Source organism: Nematostella vectensis, chromosome 11 (assembly GCF_932526225.1).
Source record: "Nematostella vectensis chromosome 11, jaNemVect1.1, whole genome shotgun sequence".
Taxonomy (NCBI): domain Eukaryota; kingdom Metazoa; phylum Cnidaria; class Anthozoa; order Actiniaria; family Edwardsiidae; genus Nematostella; species Nematostella vectensis.
The window spans coordinates 13,495,663-13,518,970 of NC_064044.1; the positions used below are offsets into that span (position 1 = coordinate 13,495,663).

The window sequence follows — 23,308 nt, forward strand, 5'->3', positions numbered from 1 at the left end:
CAAAGCCCAGGTAAAATTTCTAGCTACTTGCCGGGTCATCAGTGATATGTTCTGTCTGTTTGTTTAGTACCGAAATTGTGTTTGTGTATAGTTCTTGCAAAGATAATAACCCGATTGTTATAAGTTATAGCATGGCACGAGGGGAATTTGGTGATTAAATGTCACCACACACCGAGGGATGATAAGTTGAAGTCCAGACGCCGGATGATCACCGAGGAAATAAACTCGCATTTACGAGTAATATTAGGTTGGATGAGCGAACACGGTTCAATGGATCAGGGCATTGCATACGCCACAGGCTTACCAACCTCTCAGTCAGTCTCCAGTCAATCCCAGTACTAGCTCGAATATTTTCACGATTGATCACCTCCTGTAATTGTCCTATAATTGTCTTATATCCTAGAATAAAGGTCACAGCAAACTCTCATTGTTTTTTGGTGTGTATTTATTCAGAATAAGCGGTATTTTTAACGCTTGGGCAGTTGAGGATTGGGCCGCGTTACTTGATGCCTCTAAAAAAAAGTAAAGGCAGGCAGGCAGGCTTCGGAGACATGCTATCAGATCAAGCGGCCAGAATTGAAGTACGAGTAAAATCTCGAAAATCACCCACCACAGTGCGGTAGGATATAAATGTCTTCATGTCCCCAGCGCGTTTCAGCCTCCCAAACATACTCTTTCTACTAGAAAAGGCTAAGTTTTTAAACATTTCGGCAACACAGAAACGATAGAGGAATCCGTGGATGCAACGCTATTTGTCCCCAGATGCATGCTGTCGGTAAAGCGTCAAGCCAAGCTATGCTGTCAAATTTGAATGTTGCATCCACGGAGTCCGACCAGACCTCATGGTTCCTTCAGACCTATTTACGTAGTTCCTATTGTTGGTCAGCGTCTGTTAGTCAGCGGCAGTCGCATCACTGTACGGACGGAGTCCGCCATGTTGGATTTAGAATAAAGGTTTATTCACCCCACTGCGCGTATTGCACACCCGACTAGGCGTCAGAAGGATATGTCGAACCCGAAGAGACCGAAGCTAAAGCTGCTAGCGAAAAGATGTTAGCGAAAACTTCAAAAACTTCGAGCTCCGATTCAACGATTATTGCATACAAGCGAACAATCGGGACATGGGAATAGACCCCGGAACAGAACGCCTGGAACGCTACAAGAGCCTTCTAGAAATATCGGCATTGGGATCCTCCCTACCCGATGAAGCTTTGTCCGCCATGAGATAAAATATCGACTAACAAATACCAGATGGAGAAAAAAAAAACCATTGGTTTGGATGGGAAAAACTACGAGCGCACTATACAGGCACCACAGGGGGCTCACTTTTAACCGATAGATTCAAGTTTTGGACGTCGTGCCAAGCAAAACACAAGTCCATTCAAGGGCGGGAGGTCAAGGTCCGACAGCCGAGCAGCCTCTATGCATACGGAGAGCTGAACGACGAATTATCCCGAGACAAATTCACACAACCTAGATACAGACAGCTCCTCCAAAAGCCCGGGAAGCGCTACTTCACGACCATAATACTTTCAACGACAGGGTCGTCTTTTAAGCCGGTCAAGTTTCATATCGACATAGCAGCTACCTGCAACACGATGTCCTACAACCTCGGGCAATATGATAATTTGACTCCGAAATGAAATCTTATGTCTTGATAGTGTTGAAAAATGCACGTATCCCTACTTCAACTGGATGTATTAGCCTTGGTTTTGCTCCTACAGCTGCATTTATCTTTGCAGATACTTCGACAGCCAAGATTATAGATTTTTCTATTATGACGTCATCACATGACGCCATCACCTAATGATGTCATCAAAATTTAGTTGTTCATAAACCATGATGCCATGCCTAAATTCATTCCATTTAACAAATGTTTGGAGGATTTATACGTCTTGAAGTTTTCCTTGCAACGACCCTCAGAGATATGTCCAAACACCCATAATACATTTTGACTTTTAAAAGGACAACATTATAGTGGAGCTCCCACGCGGCGCGAAGCGAAGCGCCGCGTGAGCGGAGCCCCATACCTAAAAAAGTGGTATACAAAATATGGTAAAGATTGGTAACCCATCAACTCGTTTTCGTGACACGATGTCCGTCCGTCTGTCCCTTAAAAAAGCATCGTATGACAACCAAACTTGGCAGATGTCATGTATGTGTCAAGGGAGGGTCACTTGATTTGTGACGTCATCGATGACGTCACTAAAAGCAAAAATATGCTGACGTCATAAAAATAACAAATATTTTTATTTCACGAAGGAAACATCATATGGCAACCAAACTCGGTGTCATGAACTCATCACGTGTTGTGTGACATTATCGATGACGTCACTTAAAGCAAAAAACGAAACATCATATAACAACCAATCTTGATATGTGTAATGAAGGTGTCAAGGGGGTGCACCAATAGTCACGTGATTATGACGTTATCAATGACGTTACTAGAAGCAAACATAAGATGACGTCACCAAAACAAACAAAAATTCATTAAAGAAACATCGTATGTCAACAAAACTCTGTAGGTGTGATGTATGTTTCAAGTGGGGTGCAATGAGATGGTCACGTGATGTCATTGATGACGTCAATAAAGTAAAAGTACCCTGACTCCTAAACATCATATTACAACTAACTCATTATCTGTCATGTAGATGTCAAGGTTGGAGAAAAGGTGTTATAACAAATTGGCGCGTGATCTGTGAAATAGTTTACTTCGTCAAAAAAGAAATTATAGTAATTTTTAATATTTCTTAAATTATCAAGTGAAAATAAGCAAAGATTTGGTAGGAACTCCGCTTTTAAGTAATGCCTAAATCTAAATATTAAATATTTGTATGCAACATTTCTTCGCATATTGGACCATTGCTAGTTTTCAAGTTTTTTTTGGGAGTAGTTCCCTCCAGTTAAGATATCAGCATATATATTAAAAAAACACTACTGTTTATATATTGTACGGAGATCAGAAATAAAGCTGTTGTTGTTGCTAAGAAAATCAAACAAAAAAGCAAACGTTAGTTGGAAAATCAATTACGTTTATTTAAATACCAAAAACGTTTATTTAGCTACCAACTTTGCAATGAGCAATTAAAGGGTAGTTCAAAAGTAATACGAAAACGGCGGATATCCCTTAGGGAAAGGGAAATCACCACATCCCACTATCATCACAAATAGCCGAAATTATTTTCGAACTTGAATTAGTAGCAAATTTCATGTTTTGTAATGGAGAACCAAACACTCTTTATGAATGGAGTTGTCTGTAGAGGTACTGGTATTAGCTGGGCTAGCTCCTCATGTAGCGTATTCAGGAACTTTCCATACGATCAAATATTAAATTTACTATTTGACCCCTGTAACGCCAATAATAATAAGATCATAAAGGGTGCAAAGATCCAAAAGAGTCTTTTTAAGACACTACAGCTTGTCAGTAAAGACAATATGTCAATGAAATTAGCATGAAGCAGCACAAAACGATTGCCCTTTGCTTCGCTTAAGAGGTTTGTTTTCTAAATACCGAGGCGTTTTCACACCAACCATTCCATTCACGCCGTGAAAGAGACTCACACGAAAGCGAAAGTTGATTTTTGTTGTTGTTGTCATTGTTAATTTAAAAAATCCATATAATAAAACTTTTATTAACCTTGCTTTCTCGTTTAGCAAGTAGTTAGTACTATACTTTTTTTACGTTTTTGCTATGTATTTATTAATTTCCTTTTTTGTGGTAGACCTCCTGTAAATAGTTTTTATAGCTAGGAGGCTAGGAAGTGGAGTTGCACATTAAATATATCATTTGTCTTGGCCTAGAAACGTGTATTGAGCCTCAAGAAATCTGATCCTCAGTTCTCCTATCTTTATCGACTAATTGATGTCCAAGAAAAGTGTAAATAAACTCCGATATACTTTGTTTGACTATTTTATGGGCCAAAAACGAGTCGATTAAGTAAAACTCTGGTTAATGAACACGACTATTTGGGTATTTTGATTGATTCGTGTAAATAAACTCCGATATATTTGATTCGACTAAAGAAATCTGAAAATAAACTTCAACATTCTTTTTTACTATTTTAGGGACCAAAAAACTTCAAATAGATTCCGATATACTTGTTTTCACTAAATCAAATACATAAACACTTAAAATATAAATTGACCATCTCGTGTAAAAATGGTATGTTATGTTAATGTTGTCATTTTAGAAATGTGAAAAGCAAATTTAAAAGTTTTTATTCTGGTTTCTACAGCTGGGCGAACAGGCCTTGCCCTTTTCGTTTCCCATTCAAAGTCCCCGAATTAATAATACTTCTGGTACAACCAAAAAAAAAAACGCTCTGCACAAAATAGCCCAATATAATAACTTTATATAACGCAGTTTTCCCGAACTTTCCGGACTTACCCTTTGCAGAACAAGCACAGCACAGTAGAATACTGACGACAAGAACAGAACTAATATCTTCTTTCTGCATCATTGCCTCAAGCAAAATGAAGTTTATGGAAATAACTCTGTACCTTTTTAACACGTAGGTGTTACGGCTGTGTGGGGGATTATGATTAATGTTCACCTGAGGCATCGCCCTTTTCGTTTCCCATTCAAAGTCCCCGGATTAATAATACTTCTGGTACAACCATTTACCCCACTGGGAAGATAATTAGTTTTTCCTTTATGGTAGAAAATCACCATGAAAATAACTGGAGCACTTTTTTTTTACCAAAAGCTGATTTGACTTTTGTGGGCCTAGAAAACGGAAATGAGCCTCGCCAAATTTGATAATTTGAATATTGAAGCCGAGATACGTAAAAAAAAAAAAAAATTCGGCGTGTGTGACTTTCTTTTGGCCGCGAGAACATGCAATTTGGTGGATTTTTTTAGCAGAGTAGTACACTACTCTAGTGGTTAGAAAAGCCTGAGAACTTCAGAGGATATAAACAACATTGGGCAATCGTCACTTGATTAGGCTCTTGCACATACCAAGCGTATAGTGCAATAAAACGAAAGAGAATACGTATATTATTAGGACATAAAACGTTTTATTTGAAAAGTTTCTACTCTTTTAACATTCTTTTCATTTGATTTATTTGCATGTTTTATCGCCATAACGTCTTTAGGAGTGCGGTATTAATCCAAATAGCAACGATTCTCCCCTGGACTTGTGCACGGTCATGGTCAGATTTGTATTAACTAGACCAAAAGAGCAAGTATGGTTCAACGAACATTCGTGTTGAAGAATGAATTTAGAAAACACTCTTTTTTTCTCCCTTATTTCTTTCATTCTCCCATACTTCTCTTATGCTCATTTTATAACTTCAATATAAGGCCGTAGACTTCTTGTGAGGTTATCGATGACTTAACCATCAGGTTGTATCTTTAAAAACCATATTATATCTTGTCTGAAGATATTTCTATCATGCGATATGAATATGTCGAAGAATTTAGATAAATTTGGACCCTGTCCTCCACGTATCAGTTTCCGTTTGAAAACTCACATTTTTGTTCCGTTTTCAAAAAGATCCGCGTGCACACCAATCGTTTTCGTTTTGATACAACACTGTCCTACGAAAACGCAAAAACGATAAGCTCTACAGTACATGCGTACTAGTACCAGCCTCCCCGCGACTTCAATATTATCGGCTGTCACTTTCCCTGAATTGTAAACAATAGTCGTGTGATACAACAATGACAACAACAGTGCAAAATAGCAATGAAAGGGGAAGTCGTGTGATACAACAATGACAACAACAGTGCAAAATAGCAATGAAAGGGGAAGTGGCGAGGCTGCTAGGACTGTTTTCAAAAGTGCGGTATTGATCCGAATAGCAGCAACGATTCACTGTGTATTCCTTTCTTCCCTTATTTATTTCATTTTCATATTAATTTTTTTTTCTTCTTATAAACATAAGGCTTTATGTCTTCTTTTGACGTTACCGATGACTTGACCATAAGGTTGCATCTAGACACCATGATATTTTAGTAGTCTAAAGACATTTCTATCGTGAGAAATGATATTTTGTCTTTTTGGATAGCGTCATCACAAAACATTGCCGTCCATTTCCCCGGGCACAGCGGAGACAACCAATAAGGGCTAAGAGATCACGTGAATTTTTAGGTGGCAAATTCGAGTCAAAATCAACACAGAAATGACTGCACTTGTCACGCCAGAGAACGACGAAATAAAACAAATCTTTAGATGATAATAAACCCTTTCTGAAACAAAACAAAACTTTCTGGCTTAACTCGTAAGCGCTATTCGACCAATATAGAAGGGATCCAGTATAAGCCGAAGCTGAGGACGATCGCGAAAAGAGTGTTTGTTGCGCGGGATGAAGCGGTAGCGCGCTGATGATAGCCGTCGTCTTTGGGTTGCCTTTGGTAGTTGGGGATTGTTTGAAGACTTATTTAGGTTATCCTGTTAAAAAAAAAGAAGATTACACAGCTTTAAAAGCGAAACCGTCTTATAAAAGAAATAGGAACATCCCTTTTCTACACCTTTCAAATTCGAAGGCGAGGAACGGACCTTAAAGCAGGGGAAAACGTTTTTCTTTCTACTTCTGTAAATTTGGGATTTCATGAAATTACAAATTATAGATTTTAAATAGACTATTACGTGGATATGAAAGCAAAATGAACTAGAGAATCCATTTCAGGCGAAAATGATTTCTTCGTCGGACTCTAGTCTGAACTACGCCATATTCGCTTTAGAGAGTGCTTTATTTTCAGAGAGTATGAGTGTTTTTACCTCGTGGCTTGATTTTTATATCTGCACGCTTTAGAGAGTAATAGTTTTTGTACCTCGTGGCTTTATTTTCATCTCTGTTCGCTTTAAAGACAAATAATGACCCTTCCATTCACTCCAGATAATTCCTTCTCCATACGAGGTACTGTCGTTGAGATATTTGCCGTTAAGATGTGAGGAAAAGCAATCAGTGAACCACCACGCTCCTTTAAACTTAGCAGCGCAGTTCTCATCTCCATTCTGGTCATTGTCTTTGTCTTGGGTTGAAAATGCCGCGTTGTTATGCCACTCTACGAAGGAATCTCCAGCAGTACCTGATAAGGGGATAGACATCAAGCCAAACATTACATAGGTCATTCCCAGGATTCCATTTTGAATCTGACAGGAAGACGAGGCTTTGAGCAGTATAAATGTAGCATTTTGCCCTATTTCTAAAGGATACCGTTGTTTTTCTTATGTTAATTGTCTTTGGTGCAGTCTGAAATTTTCGCACAGATGTTCTTATCAAAGCCTCGTTTCCGTGTAAGAGTCGAAATGACACAAAAATCACAGTAAGGGTTTTTGGTGACTTCTTAGCGGCTTTGTTTTGGGCAAGGGGGGGTGAAGAAGGCCTCGCAGCGGCAGCGTCAAAACAAAACTCACCAAAGTACGAAGCCACACTAATACGGTATTTGTCGGACTCCGCTGCTGTTGCAAAGTACCCGTACTGAGCGTATGTTTTACTGCCCTCTGCGTCCCCCAAGTCCACTCTCAGCTCGTTAATGGTCACATTGGTCAGCCTGTAGATTTTTTCCAGTCCTAGCCAAAACTCTCCCTGAAGGTCACCAAACCCGTGCTTGTACTCGGTCCAGTTTCGATAGAAGTCAACTGAGCCATCTTCGCGTCTCTGGAACACAGTCCAGCCCCCGCCGGAAGTTTCCTGGTCGCAGAAGACCTACAGAAAAAGAACCAGAATACAATTAAAAGAAAATATGTTTATTTAGCAAGAAAAGTAATGAGAAAGTCATAAGAAATTATGTCGAATAATGCATGATCATTTTAGATGTATTTACTACTTGGTCCCCTTTTGCACGACGACACACCTTTCATGTGCGCAGCAGGAAACGGCGTAAAAAGAAGTGACAAGTAATTGATTATTTCAAATGGCTTTCTTATTAAACGTACCTGGAATGCACCTTTGCCGTCAGGATCCACTGTATACACACCGCTTGTGTTCGAACCACGAGAAAGAATTGTTGCACAGTTCTCATTAACTAAACAAAAGGCAATTTGACGTGAGTGCAGGACGTAAATAAAAACTTTGTCAGTTAAAACGAAGACTTTTGACTCGGCTCTTGCTATTGATAACAAAGCAGCCGAGCTTTCACTACTTTTATGAGGCTTATTATATATTGTTTCTTCGATTATTCATTGCATATACTGGAAAGAAATAAAAGAAAACGAATAATTCTCAGGTTGAATAACAATTCAGGACTCGGGTCTTTCTGGAATAAAAAATAAATAAACTGGTTTAAGGGAAGTAACATGAGAGAATCCTTTTCCAGGTCTATACCTCTTTCACAGTGTCTTCCCGTATGTCCAGGCAAACAAGTGCACGTATAGTTTTTACCGTCTTGTGTGTTGTTACAAATACTGCCATTACTGCACGGGCTAGAGAAGCAGGGCTTGTCTGGAGTAAATAAAAAAACACATCGACGAAATAAACAGTGGATAAAAGTATATCAGCACTCTGGAATTGAAGGTTAAGAATAAGACGGAAAACGTAATACCACATGATGATGTATCGATAGGACAGACGCACGAAAATCCTTCATTCACGAAGTCGGCTTTGCACATTCGGTTACTTGGGCATGAACCAACAACGCAGTCGTTCTAAGAGTAAAGAAAATGTTTACTGCAAAATGCAATATTAGCATAATTCCTGGCTTTTGTATTTTTTTTGCCCACTATACCTTGCATATTAATTGCAGTTGATATCCCATTAAAAAACAATGGAACCACTTCTCTGGTAAATCAATGACACAATAAGTTTTGGCATAGCAAAAACGAGTGATTACTTTCAGGCTAAGACAATTCTAGTATACTAAGGTTATACCTTGGTCCCGAGGTACACACTTCCTGCTTCATACACAAGGTCTTCTGGGTGTTGATGATGAGTCGACGTGCTGGTCAGGCAGGTTTGAGTCGCGGGGAAATAATTGACTGATTGACAGTAGTGGTTGGGACTGTAGAACAAGCACTTGACAATGCACCCCGCTTCTGTTTCTCCAGTGAAGGTGGATTCATTGTGACGCTTTAGATATTTCCCATCAACTCTATCCTTCATCTCCAAAATCTTACACCCAGTGCCTAACAAAGGAAAATTATAAGATTTGCCACTAAATGGCTAAACAAAGCCCAGGTAAAATTTCTAGCTACTTGCCGGGTCATCAGCGATATGTTCTGTCTGTTTGTTTAGTACCGAAATTGTGTTTGTGTATAGTTCTTGGAAAGATAATAACTCGATTGTTACAAGTTATAGCATGGCACGAGGGGAATTCGGTGATTAAATGTCACCACACACCGAGGGATGATAAGTTGAAGTCCAGACGCCGGATGATCACCGAGGAAATAAACTCGCATTTACGAGTAATATTAAGTTGGATGAGCAAACACGGTTCAATGGATCAGGACATTGCATACGCCACAGGCTTACCAACCTCTCAGTCAGTCTCCAATCAATCCCAGTACTAGCTCGAATATTTTCACGATTGATCACCTCCTGTAATTGTCCTATAATTGTCTTATATCCTAGAATAAAGGTCACAGTAAACTCTCATTGTTTTTGGTGTGTATTTATTCAGAATAAGCGGTATTTCTAACACTTGGGCAGTTGAGGATTGGGCCGCGTTACTTGATGCCTCTCAAAAGAAGTAAAGGCAGGCAGGCAGGCTTCGGAGACAGGCTATCAGATCAAGCGGCCAGAATTGAAGTACGAGTAAAATCTCGAAAATCACCCACCACAGTGCGGTAGGATATAAATGTCTCCATGTCCCCAGCGAGTTTCAGCCTCCGAAACAACCTCTTTCTACTAGAAAAGGCTAAGTTTTTAAACATTTCGGCAACACAGAAACGATAGAGGAATCCGTGGATGCAACGCTATTTGTCACCAGATGCATGCTGTCGGTAAAGAGTCAAGCCAAGCCATGCTGTCAAATTTGAATGTTGCATCCACGGAGTCCGACCAGACCTCATGGTTCCTTCAGACCTATTTACCTAGTTCCTATTGTTGGTCAGCGTCTGTTAGTCAGCGGCAGTCGCATCACTGTACGAACGGAGTCCGCCATGTTGGATTTAGAATAAAGGTTTATTCACCCCACTGCGCGTATTGCACACCCGACTTGGCGTCAGAAGGATATGTCGAACCCGAAGAGACCGAAGCTAAAGCTGCTAGCGAAAAGATGTTGCGAAAACTTCAAAAACTTCGAGCTCCGATTCAACGATTATTGCATACAAGCGAACAATCGGGACATGGGAATAGACCCCGGAACAGAACGCCTGGAACACTACAAGACCCTTCTAGAAATATCGGCATTGGGATCCTCCCTACCCGATGAAGCTTTGCCCGTCATGAGATAAAATATCGACTAACAAATACCAGATGGAGAAAAAAACAAACCATTGGTTTGGATGGAAATAACTACGAGCGCACTATACAGGCACCACAGGGGGCTCACTTTTAACCGATAGATTCAAGTTTTGGACGTCGTGCCAAGCAAAACACAAGTCCATACAAGGGCGGGAGGTCAAGGTCCGACAGCCGAGCAGCCTCTATGCATACGGAGAGCTGAACGACGAATTATCCCGAGACAAATTCACACAACCTAGATACAGACAGCTCCTCCAAAAGCCCGGGAAGCGCTACTTCACGACCATAACACTTTCAACGACAGGGTCGTCTTTTAAGCCGGTCAAGTTTCATATCGACATAGCAGCTACCTGCAACACGATGTCCTACAACCTCGGGCAATATGATAATTTGACTCCGAAATGAAATCTTATGTCTTGATAGTGTTGAAAAATGCACGTATCCCTACTTCAACTGGATGTATTAGCCTTGGTTTTGCTCCTACAGCTGCATTTATCTTTGCAGATACTTCGACAGCCAAGATTATAGATTTTTCTATTATGACGTCATCACATGACGCCATCACCTAATGATGTCATCAAAATTTAGATGTTCATAAACCATGATGCCATGCCTAAATTCATTCCATTTAACAAATGTTTGGAGGATTTATACGTCTTGAAGTTTTCCTTGCAACGACCCTCAGAGATATGTCCAAACACCCATAATACATTTTGACTTTTAAAAGGACAACATTATTGTGGAGCTCCCACGCGGCGCGAAGCGAAGCGCCGCGTGAGCGGAGCCCCATACCTAAAAAAGTGGTATACAAAATATGGTAAACATTGGTAACCCATCAACTCGTTTTCGTGACACGATGTCCGTCCTTCTGTCCCTTAAAAAAGCATCGTATGACAACCAAACTTGGCAGATGTCATGTATGTGTCAAGGGAGGGTCACTTGATTTGTGACGTCATCGATGACGAATATGCTGACGTCATAAAAATAACAAATATTTTTATTTCACGAAGGAAACATCATATGGCAACCAAACTCGGTGTCATGAACTCATCACGTGTTGTGTGACATTATCGATGACGTCACTTAAAGCAAAAAACGAAACATCATATAACAACCAATCTTGATATGTGTAATGAAGGTGTCAAGGGGGGTGCATCAATAGTCACGTGATTATGACGTTATCAATGACGTTACTAGAAGCAAACATATGATGACGTCATCAAAACAAAAAAAAATTCATTAAAGAAACATCGTATGTCAACAAAGCTCTGTAGGTGTGATGTATGTTTCAAGTGGGGTGCAATGAGATGGTCACGTGACGTCATTGATGACGTCAATAAAGTAAAAGTATCCTGACTCCTAAACATCATATTACAACTAACTCATTATCTGTCATGTAGATGTCAAGGTTGGAGAAAAGGTGGTATAACAAATTGGCGCGTGATCTGTGAAATAGTTTACTTCGTCAAAAAAGAAATTATAGTAATTTTTAATATTTCTTAAATTATCAAGCGAAAATAAGCAAAGATTTGGTAGGAACTCCGCTTTTAAGTAATGCCTAAATCTAAATATTAAATATTTGTATGCAACATTTCTTCGCATATTGGACCATTGCTAGTTTTCAAGTTATTTCTGGGAGTAGTTCCCTCCAGTTAAGATATCAGCATATATATTAAAAAACACTACTGTTTATATATTGTACGGAGATCAGAAATAAAGCTGTTGTTGTTGCTAAGAAAATCAAACAAAAAAGCAAACGTTAGTTGGAAAATCAATTACGTTTATTTAAATACCAAAAACGTTTATTTAGCTACCAACTTTGCAATGAGCAATTAAAGGGTAGTTCAAAAGTAATACGAAAACGGCGGATATCCCTTAGGGAAAGGGAAATCACCACATCCCACTATCATCACAAATAGCCGAAATTATTTTCGAACTTGAATTAGTAGCAAATTTCATGTTTTGTAATGGAGAACCAAACACTCTTGATGAATGGAGTTGTCTGCAGAGGTACTGGTATTAGCTGGGCTAGCTACTCATGTAGCGAAGAGGTAGAGTGAGTAATGATATTTTCATCATAGTCTATTCATGAACTTTCCATACGATCAAATATTAAATTCACTATTTGACCCCTGTAACGCCAATAATAATAAGATCATAAAGGGTGCAAAGATCCAAAAGAGTCTTTTTAAGACACTACAGCTTGACAGTAAAGACAATATGTCAATGAAATTAGCATGAAGCAGCACAAAACGATTGCCATTTGCGTCGCTTAAGAGGTTTGTTTTCTAAATACCGAGGCGTTTTCACACCAACCATTCCATTCACGCCGTGAAAGAGACTCACACGAAAGCGAAAGTTGATTTTTGTTGTTGTTGTCATTTTTAATTTAAAAAAGCCATATAATAAAACTTTTATTAACTTTGCTTTCTCGTTTAGTAAGTAGTTAGTACTATACTTTTTTACGTTTTTGCTATGTATTTATTAATTTCCTTTTTTGTGGCAGACCTCCTGTAAATAGTTTTTATAGCTAGGAGGCTAGGAAGTGGAGTTGCACATTAAATATATTATTTGTCTTGGCCTAGAAACGTGTATTGAGCCTCAAGAAATCTTATCATCAGTTCTCCTATCTTTATTGACTTATTGATGTCCAAGAAAAGTGTAAATAAACTCCGATATACTTTGTTTGACTATTTTATGGGCCAAAAACGAGTCGATTAAGTAAAACTCTGGTTAATGAACACGACTATTTGGGTATTTTGATTGATTCTTGTAAATAAACTCCGATATATTTGATTCGACTAAAGAAATGTGAAAATAAACTTCAAAATTTTTTTGTACTATTTTAGAAACCAAACAACTTCAAATATATTCCGATATACTTGTTTTCACTAATTCAAATACATAAACACTTAAAATATAAATTGACCATCTCGTGTAAAAAAGGTATGTTAATGTTGTCATTTCAGAAATGTGAAAAGCAAATTTAAAAGCTTTTTCTGGTTTCTACAGCTGGGCGAACAGGCCTTGCCCTTTTCGTTTCCCATTCAAAGTCCCCGAATTAATAATACTTCTGGTACAACCAAAAAAAAAAAACGCTCTGCACGAAATAGCCCAATATAATAACTTTATATAACGCAGTTTTCCCGAACTTTCCGGACTTACCCTTTGCAGAACAAGCACAGCACAGTAGAATACTGACGACAAGAACAGAACTAATATCCTCTTTCTGCATCATTGCCTCAAGCAAAATGAGGTTTATGGAAATAACTCCGTACCTTTTTAACACGTACGTGTTACAGCTGTGTCGGGGATAATGATTAATGTTCACCTGAGGCATCGCCCTTTTTCGTTTCCCATTCAAAGTCCCCGGATTAATAATACTTCTGGTACAACCATTTACCCCACTGGGAAGAAAATTAGTGTTTTCTTTATGGTAGAAAATCACCATGAAATTAACTGGAGCACTTTTTTATGAACCTTTTTCTGTTCGAAAAGCTAAAAAGACTTTTAATTTTTACCAAAAGCTGATTTGATTTTTGTGTGCCTAGAAACCAGAAACGAGCCTCGCCAAATTTGATAATTTGACTATTGAAGCCGAGATACGTAAAAAAACGTATCGGCGTGTGTGACTTTCTTTTGGCCGCGAGAACATGCAATTTGGTGGATTTGTTTTAGCAGAGTGGTAGACTGGTTAGAAAAGCCTGAGAACTTTAGAGGATATGAACAACATTGGGCAATCGTCACTTGATTAGGCTCTTGCACATACCAAGCGTATAGTGCAATAAAACGAAAGAAGAGAATGCGTATATTATTAGGACATAAAACGTTTTATTTGAAAAGTTTCTCTTCTTTTCACATTCTTTTCATTTGATTTATTTGCATGTTTTATCGCCATTACGTCTTTAGGAGTGCGGTATTAATCCAAATAGCAACGATTCTCCCCTGGACTTGTGCACGGTCATGGTCAGATTTGTATTAACTAGACCAAAAGAGCAAGTATGGTTCAACGAACATTCGTGTTGAAGAATCTTTCATTCTCCCATACTTCTCTTATGCTCATTTTATAACTTCAATATAAGGCCGTAGACTTCTTGTGAGGTTCTCGATGACTTAACCATCAGGTTGTATCTTTAGAAACCATATGATATCTTGTCTGAAGATATTTCTAAAATGCAATATGAATATGTCGAAGGATTTAGATAAATTTGAACCCTGTCCTCCACGTATCAGTTTCCGTTTAAAAAATTAACATTTTTGTTCCGTTTTCAAAAAGATTCGCGTGCACACCAATCGTTTTCATTTTGATACGACACTGCCCTACGAAAACGCAAAAACGATAAGAAAACGATAAGCTCTACAGTACATGCGTACTAGGTCTAGCCTCCTCGCGACTTCAATATTATCGGCTGTCACTTTCCCTGAATTGTAAACAATAGTCGTGTGATACAACAATGACAACAACAGTGCAAAATAGCAATGAAAGGGGAAGTGGCGAGGCTGCTAGGACTGTTTTTATCTAGACTTACGAAGTCGAGTTACTGAGAAATCCAAGAGAAAACAGAAATCCAAGAATAAAAAGTTGTACGAACAGCCGAAAATGTCGATTGGGAGGGCGTGCAAAGCAAATATCGCGACATTTCGAATCTTTTTCAAAGACAATATCCCACTAAGGAAGACACGGAATACTTTGGCTCCTATTGACTCCCCTGCAACCGATGACACACCTGACACGGATGATCCTACGGAAAAAAACAACAAACAAACAAACAAACAAGGAGAAACATACTAAATGCAAAGCACCATGGCTACAAAGGAGAAAAACTAAAGAGAAAGTTGTTTTTGATACCCAGGTCCTTGGTGCTGCCCAAGAGGAGCTGCAGATAAAAAAAAACAGTTGCTGGAAAAAAATGTGGACAGGCAGTACTCTGACAGTTTGAAAAGTTCACCACCAGCATAGAGAGGCTAATGAGCTCGATTTCCAGTGGTTTTGCCATGCTGCAGCAATATCAGCCTGCACGCCATTTCTCTCCACAATTTGCACCCCAACCAGAGCCTTTGGCCTTTGAGTTCACAGTGAGACAACTCTCTGCACCCCTGTTGTGTGTCCCGTGTACTTCCACTGGACAGTATTCGTTTCCCCGGTCTCATTTTTATGGTACTAGTACTTTTGACGCAAAAATATCTATAATAATCTGATTATGAAGCCATTCTCTGCTACCTGCACAGAAGCAAGAGCAGCATTTGTATGGCAGTAAAAATATGACATAAAAGTTAACCATTATTTGCATTTTTATTGATTGTACCCCTTTCCCAACAAAGAAAATAACTCACGCCAAAACATCAAAATACTTTTTTTTTTGGTGTTTTATAGCGGAGCCAGCGCGGAGCTCCATATGTATAGAAATATGGTATAGCTATGCGACTTGGTTTTGTGGTCATCACGCGGGTATCCTGGTGTCACAATCCATCCATCCAGTCAATCGCGCAACTCCCAGGCCCCCTCGGTCTTACGTTTTTAGCGGAGCCAGCGCGGCCGTAGGCCGCGCGCGGAGCCCCATAGATATAGAAATGGTCTATAACTAGGCGACTCAGTTTTTGTGGTCAATGACGTCATTGTCACAAGCTGCCATCCATCCAGCCAGCCGCGATCTGCCTCGGCACAGGCCTCTAGAGCGCGCAAAACAATATGGCGGATGAGTATTTCTGTCCCTCTCAAAAACACACGAAAACGACTGCAGAAAAGCCAAGAATTGTCGAATAAGAAGAGCTTGAAAACAATCATTCGTGGGAATGCTAACCACGGATATGAACTTGTCTAATTACGTGCAAAAGACTGTGTAAAAGCATGGTTAAAAGTTTTGAAGAATCAGTCTTGTGCTCGAGTCAAGGTCAGCTGAAATTTCAGAGTAAGCCACAAGATAAAGAAAGAAAAAACAAGCTAATTTTATAGACACCTTCTCCGAAAAGTGCTCCTATGTTTTGTTCTTGCACTGGCAGACGGAGGTAAGTTTGCGTATTGTATTAAAGTACTTAGCGTAACGATCTTTCGGAGTTGTTTTCTTCTCAAACTTTGAACACCTTTTTTATTGTTGAATTTAATTTATACTTTAAGTACTCACCTCAGGGAATAAGATCTCTAAATCTGCCATTCACCATCTATCATAGGAAAATTATAACTACTTTTCATGAATGAATTGAATATAAGCTTATATTACCAGAGCTGTCAACTCTGTCACAAGATTTTGGACCTCATCATAAACCTAATGTTTGTGAGAATGTTTATACATTCTCTGTATTCATCCGCATTGGCTCTCTTGTTTTGTTTTTTTCACATATTTGCTGTATTTCATCCGATTTCACAAGATTTCTGTCCAAGTTGGGTTGACAGCTATGATATACTAGAAATAAAACCAAAAGTTATTTTTAATTTATTTCAATGAATGTTTGGTCAAATTCTCACAAAGATGAGCAAGGCTTAAATGAATTACTTGGGTAAACTCCAGCTTTCTTTGGAGAAAGAAATAGAGAACTGGTTTCCTTAAGCCTTAAAGAAATTGAGAGCTGGTCTCCTAAAACCCTAAGTATTAGTAATTTGTGAAAAACAACATATATTTGATAAACACTTGAAATTTAAATCGACTATTCTGGAATTCTGTTTTGATTTAAAAAAAAAGGTGCACATACATATTAGGACCTTGAGGATCTGTTATTACCTAAAAAATATGCCTTGTTTTCATACCACCTACAATATTTTCAATAACCCTTGGTATCTCAATGTTTTCTTACAAACCTTAAAAAACTTTTTTTTTCTCATGTCACAATATAATGTGGTCCAAAAGTAAAATTCAGGTTCATAGAAAGCCAAGACAGCTTTTTTTGTAGATGAGCAATTTGCTCAAAAGCAATGGTTTTTTCCCTCTGCAGCTTCTCCTATAAAAGCTCTTTCAACCTCTGGCTCATCAGATCATAGAGCCTTATGAGACAGCAAAGTTCATATGTTCGTTTTCTGTAATGGGTATCATTTTAGAAAATTTTAGTTGGGACTATTTTTAGTTTCAGGTTTTATGAATTAGGTTTTTGTGGTATAATATTTGTATCCTATTTTTAGTTTTAGGTTTTATGAATTAGGTTTTTGTGGTATAATATTTGTATCGTAAGGAAATTACCAGTTTTTTCTTACCAGTTTTCTTACCAATTACCAGTTTTTTCTCTGCATAATCTGTCATGGCGGCCAGCCACGGCCTCGAGGGCTCTCTAACTTTGGAAAGCCTACGCAAACTATGGAAGGACGAACTCCTGAAGGATGTTCGAAATGAAGTTAAAGTTGCTGTTATACAACTTAAAGAAGAAATGAATTTATTTCGCAAGAAAATCGATGAAATCGAGGCATCTCAAAAATTTCTTGCAAGTCAATACGATAAAGTCCTGAGTAATCTACAAGGTACCAACCGATCTGTCCAAGACATGAATGCCAATATACAGCATGTAACGCAAGATCTAATCGAGACCAAAGAGTGGCTCGATGAACTCGACTCTCGCCTAGACGAACAACAACAATATGGTCGACGGGATTGCCTTGAGTTCGTCGGGATACCAAAAGTCGACAACGATGATCCTGTCAAGCTTGTCATCGAAACGGCAGCCTTGGCTGGAGTGGAGGTTAAAGAAGATGACATTTCCATTGCACATCGCCTAAAACCTACAAAGAAAGGGCAAGATAGGATAATCGCCAAGTTCATTAGAAGATCCAAGCGAGACGAAGTCTATTCTAATCGGAAAAACCTCAAACAGAAGCGTACGAAGGATCTACCTACAGTCCGAGATCAGCCAGCAGAATCCGGCGTCAGCCGAACAGCACATATCTTTATAAACGAGAGTTTAACACCTTATAGGAAGAAACTGTTTAGTCGGATTTCTAATTACAGACGTCAATGCAACTTTAAATTTATTTGGACAGCAAATGGAAAAATTTGGCTTCGTGAAAGCGAAACCTCAAATTCCATCGGATTTATATCCGACGCTGAATTTAATGAATTTTTAGATTGCCAGTCTCAACATTACTAGAATGGCCAACGAGGAAATCGAGGAAATTGTAAGTAATCCCCTGCCTTTTAGCTCGCTTTCCGATCAAAGATTCAATGTTTTTGTTGGAAACTGGTCAGGAGATATTGCTAACAGCAACATGCATAATGACATCTTTAATCTACTCACTAACCCTGATAAATCTGATGAATCTGATTCTGACCTCATGCTCTCTAGTCCATCTTCCGAATACTTTTCGATCAACAAATTGAACAAATTAATCAAAAAGTCGAATGAAGGCCCTTTCATTCTGCACTGCAATTCAAGGAGCCTGTCTAAGAATTTTGACCTCCTTGAAGATATTTTATATTTAATTGATTCCAAGCCTCAAATTATTGCTGTCACTGAGACTAAACTAAATGATTATTCTGTCAAGAACATAAATTTTAAAAATTACAATTTTTTTCACAATGACTCTAAAACCAATGCTGGTGGCTCTGCCTTATATATTAACAATTCTTTAAATGCTATACCCCGTGAAGATATAAAACTTACCTTACAATTCCTTCATAGAACAACTGAAATTGCATTTATTAAATAATCAGAATTAATATTGATCCACCCTGGCCAGATTTACTTTTCCTCACTCTAAAATATTATATTTTGTTTATTTATATATTATATATTGTAAAAAAAAAAAAAAAAAAAAAAATATAATAATAATAATAATATTATAATAATATTATAATAATATCCTGTAAGACCCTCGAAATCTGACTGTGGCAGTGACCATCTCGAAAGCTTATGCTTCTATGGTCACTGCGCACCTTAAATTTTTTTTTCTTCTTAAGTACCGTAAATAGTTAACTTCCCCTTTTTTCTACCTGTATCCAAATATTCTTTATCTTATTCAAAATAGTGCAAAATAAAAAATGAATGAATGAATGAATCTTACATGCTTTTCTCCAAACTTCTTTTCAGGTTAATCTCAGCCAGAGATTCTGAAATCAAGCTGAGACACAAGCTGCTGGCTAAGAGGCATTACCCAGGGCAGGATGTACATATAAGGCATTGGTATTTAATGTAGGTCACCAAAAATAAACACATATAAAGTAACAAAAAGTAAGATTATATTTTAATGGAAAAATGGTTCTAAAAAATGAACCAGAGTTATAAAGCTAGTTTTTTCCAAGTTAGCCTGACAGGTTCTTGTATAATGTGTGGTTAGTGACATTTAGGCTATTTAGTTTCATAAATAGTTAATCATAAAAAACAAAAACAGGTCTCCTATATGATCCCTCAAGATCATATTTAAAACTATTTAGAAATCAATTTTCCTATTTCAACCTATTTCAAATTATAGGCTAAATCGATGTTTATAAAAAGGATTCTAATTTGATAATTTTAGGTTAACAGGTTCATCTAGGTTCTTATATGTGGTTATTTACTGTATAATAAAATAATGTACTCAGAATTTTTTCAAATATGTTGGAATGCACCCTTAGAAAGTTACATTCTAAAGCACAAGAGAGAAGATTAATGAAGATATTTTTCCAATATTTGAATTTCTTACTTTAAAACTTACCCAAGAGAAGGAAAATGATAAAGCCCTATCTTTAAGTAAAGTAATTTAAAGAAGTAAAAGTAATTGGGACAGTACAGGCAGGGAATGAGTACTTTTACCTCAAATCCACTATGATAGTGTGATTTGCTGATATACTTTTAATGTATAGGAATTTGATATGTATTTGTTTATTGTTTTTAATTTTGAAAATAATAAAATAGCACCCAGTTTTTTTGTGAGGAACTTTAATTGATCCTCATTTTAAAATAATTATGACCTCTCCTCACACCTGAAAGCTTTCCCTGTTAATCAAAGCATAAATTTATTTTGCTGATTTTGCTGTATTAGTTGTCTTTCAAGTATGGCTTAGTTAATAATATCCTTAGTAATGTCAATAAATCCTTTTTTGCCTAGAACAAAAAAACATATTTGTTCTAGGTATTCCCCAGCAGGATTGGGAGGACACAATTTAATAATACTTGCAGTATTTATAGAACATGCAATCTTTATATGTTTTACATATGGTGCCGTTTTTGTGGGTGGTGGAACATGATGCATAATGAAAGTGCAGGAAAGGGGGGTTCTACGCAAGTTTATGCTGAAAAAAAGTCATGCTGGCTCCGCTTTTAGGCAGTGCCTAAATCTATATATTACGTATTTTTATTTTTTTTACCGCCATCAAAGTTCGTATGTTCACAGCAAAAAAGGCAGATTGAAAATAGTATTTAATGAGATAATATGCGGATTCAAATGGGCTGAAATCTTTGAGGAACCGTTTGGTCTGAAGTACGAGCCGATAGTAAAATCTACGCGAGTGTTCGTGAATCCCGTCTGTTGCAGCAGCAAAAAGAGGACTACTTAGAGGCTCTACACTACCATTCTAATAATATTCCTTCACGTCTATATCTATGGAGATCTATAAGGAGATCCTGAGAAGAAAGGGCCTTGGATTGATGAATGTTTTCAGCTATAAAAATAATTCACTTGTGTCGACGAGTTTCTTGCTAGCAGAAAGTCGACAAGTTCACAGTTTACAACAAAAAGTGAACACAACCACACAAGCGACAAACAGAAAGCGACAAAAAACACTACCAAGGTGAGTTTTGAACGACTGTTTGTATTGAGAATATCACAGTTATTTTTCTTTTATTGTTGTGCTTTTCTTCGTGTTTTTTTTTTTCCAAAACCAATCGCTCAAGCTAAAACACCGTACCAGTTTGACGTCAAGATGTCATATCAAAGTCATCTATCCCTGTTTTGATTGGCTTAAATACCATCTACTTGAATTCCGATTGGCTTATAATTTTGGCGTGCACATAAGTGGTTTCCATTCTACTGGCAATCGCCATGAAAATGTTAAATTCGTAAATACTGACACGTTCTATAAATTCAGGCATATATTCCTCACGGTAAGTAAGAATTTAACGACAGAAATACGTAGTAGTCTAGTTACTGTTTCAATGTCACTTAGCTTGTTCGATTTATACATTTGTTTATAGAGTTTGCTTTGAGAATTCGTGGTCTAAATCAAACAATTTGAGCATAACAACATCCTTTGATAATCTTCGATCTCTATACTTTATTGACTGCGTTGAGATATTTAATAAAGGCTGACAAATTAATAATCCTGTCATTTATTGCTAAAGAAGACCTTTCTTGTCTTTATATTCTGTGTATTTAGTCTTCTCGAAGATACAGCAATCGCCATGAAAATGTTAAATTCGTAAATACTGACACGTTCTATAAATTCAGGCATATATTCCTCACGGTAAGTAAGAATTTAACGACAGAAATACGTAGTAGTCTAATTACTGTTTCAATGTCACTTAGCTTGTTCGATTTATACATTTGTTTATAGAGTTTGCTTTGAGAATTCGTGGTCTAAATCAAACAATTTGAGCATAACAACATCCTTTGATAATCTTCGTTCTCTCTATACTTTATTGACTGCGTTGAGATATTTAATAAAGGCTGACAAATTAATAATCCTGTCATTTATTGCTAAAGAAGACCTTTCTTGTCTTTATATTCTGTGTATTTAGTTTCTCGAAGATACAGCAACTTTTTCAACATTATCAAAACTACAAATAACTTATATATACTATATATACTTACTATATATAGTAAGTATATATAGTATATATAAGTTATTTGTAGTTTTGATAATGTTGAAAAACCTTGAAAATAAAAACACAAAATGCAACCCCTATTACCTATATTCTTTTTGCTTAGCTTATATTGTCTGCATCTTGCATAACTATCTATTGTGTTTATTTATTTAAATGTTGTTTTAAAAGAAAAAATACTTATAATTGTTTTCACTTTTATTTAGGTAAAACCAACCAAGGACTACCCGAGGGTCATGATTGATGCTGAAGGTTGGGAGGCATGAGAATAGGCAAATGTCTTAAAGATAATAAAGTAGGGGATTTCTTACTTTGATACAGCAGTAAATGTGAAATAGGCTTTTTTAAGCACTTGCCCTCAATGATAAATCTGAAAACATTTTTCTATCAACCTAAAGATAATGAGGAAAGGGGAAATGTTAGGAGAGTGCTCAACCAAGTTGTTGCATTACTGATGAGTTTGTTATCAAAGCTATAGTCCAATTTCTTCCTTTTCTCTCTCAAAGGTGGTCAGAATGTAGCTTTGATACATGTGTACATTAATAAAGCTTCTATCAAGGGAAGGGTTTTTTATTAGAGCAAGGTCCGGGGGGGGACTCTCCAGAAAGATAGACGGGGGGTGCTCGGTCTATCTTTTACGGTATAAAATTCTTACCAACTTCTATATCTCTTAGGGTGTGTTTTAGGATTTTTCCGATTCTGCTATCTTTTAGGGGTTTTCACGCCCGGGGAGGAGGATTTTTCCGATTCTGCTATCTTTGAGGGTGCCTTACGCTAAGTGGTGGCCCAATCGCTTGAAATGTATTTTACAATAAACAACAAGTCAACTGATCAGTTAATACTTTTAACTTTATTGTCGGTAACATAACAATATAGGATCCGTCAGCAAATTAAAACCAGCGTTGTTTTTTAATGCTATCTCTCAGGGTTAAAAATTCCTCTGACCACACCCAATGTGCTATCTCTTAAGGGTAAGAATTGTTGTTGACCATGCTCTTAGTGCAATCCCTTAGGGTTAAAATTGATTATGCTGTCGAGCACCCCCGTCTCTCAAACTCCCGTTTCTCAAAGTCCCCCCCCCACCTCCCCCTGCGAGCAAGGTACTTAATTATATAAAGACAACATCAAACTTGTGCTTTTTCAATAATAAATCTGTAAAGAAAACAGTTTTATATCAAACCTGTAGGTAAAGAGAAAGGGGAAAATGTTAGGAATGTGCTCATTTAAGCTATTATTGCATTAT

General features: G+C 37.6%; 2 protein-coding genes and 1 long non-coding RNA gene across 3 annotated transcripts; 2 read left to right on the plus strand and 1 right to left on the minus strand.

Annotated features, from left to right (window-relative positions):
• Nucleotides 1–6,289: 6,289 nt before the first annotated feature.
• Nucleotides 6,290–9,048, minus strand: LOC125573811 (ficolin-2-like). Its single transcript, XM_048734593.1, has 7 exons — nt 8,818–9,048; nt 8,524–8,594; nt 8,275–8,414; nt 7,887–7,975; nt 7,365–7,656; nt 6,779–7,036; nt 6,290–6,395 (listed from the first exon to the last, which is right to left on the minus strand). Exons 1-7 carry the CDS (start codon nt 9,046–9,048, stop codon nt 6,391–6,393), a joined length of 1,086 nt encoding a protein of 361 aa, XP_048590550.1. The 3' UTR covers nt 6,290–6,390.
• Nucleotides 9,049–15,875: 6,827 nt separating this feature from the next.
• LOC125573821 lies at nt 15,876–19,552 on the plus strand. The gene is made up of 2 exons (XR_007314211.1): nt 15,876–16,356; nt 19,357–19,552. It is a non-coding gene; the product is annotated as an uncharacterized LOC125573821 (long non-coding RNA).
• On the plus strand, nt 17,554–19,029 carry LOC125573820. The gene has a single exon (XM_048734606.1). It carries the CDS (start codon nt 17,578–17,580, stop codon nt 18,415–18,417), a length of 840 nt encoding a protein of 279 aa, XP_048590563.1. The 5' UTR covers nt 17,554–17,577; the 3' UTR covers nt 18,418–19,029.
• Nucleotides 19,553–23,308: the final 3,756 nt, after the last annotated feature.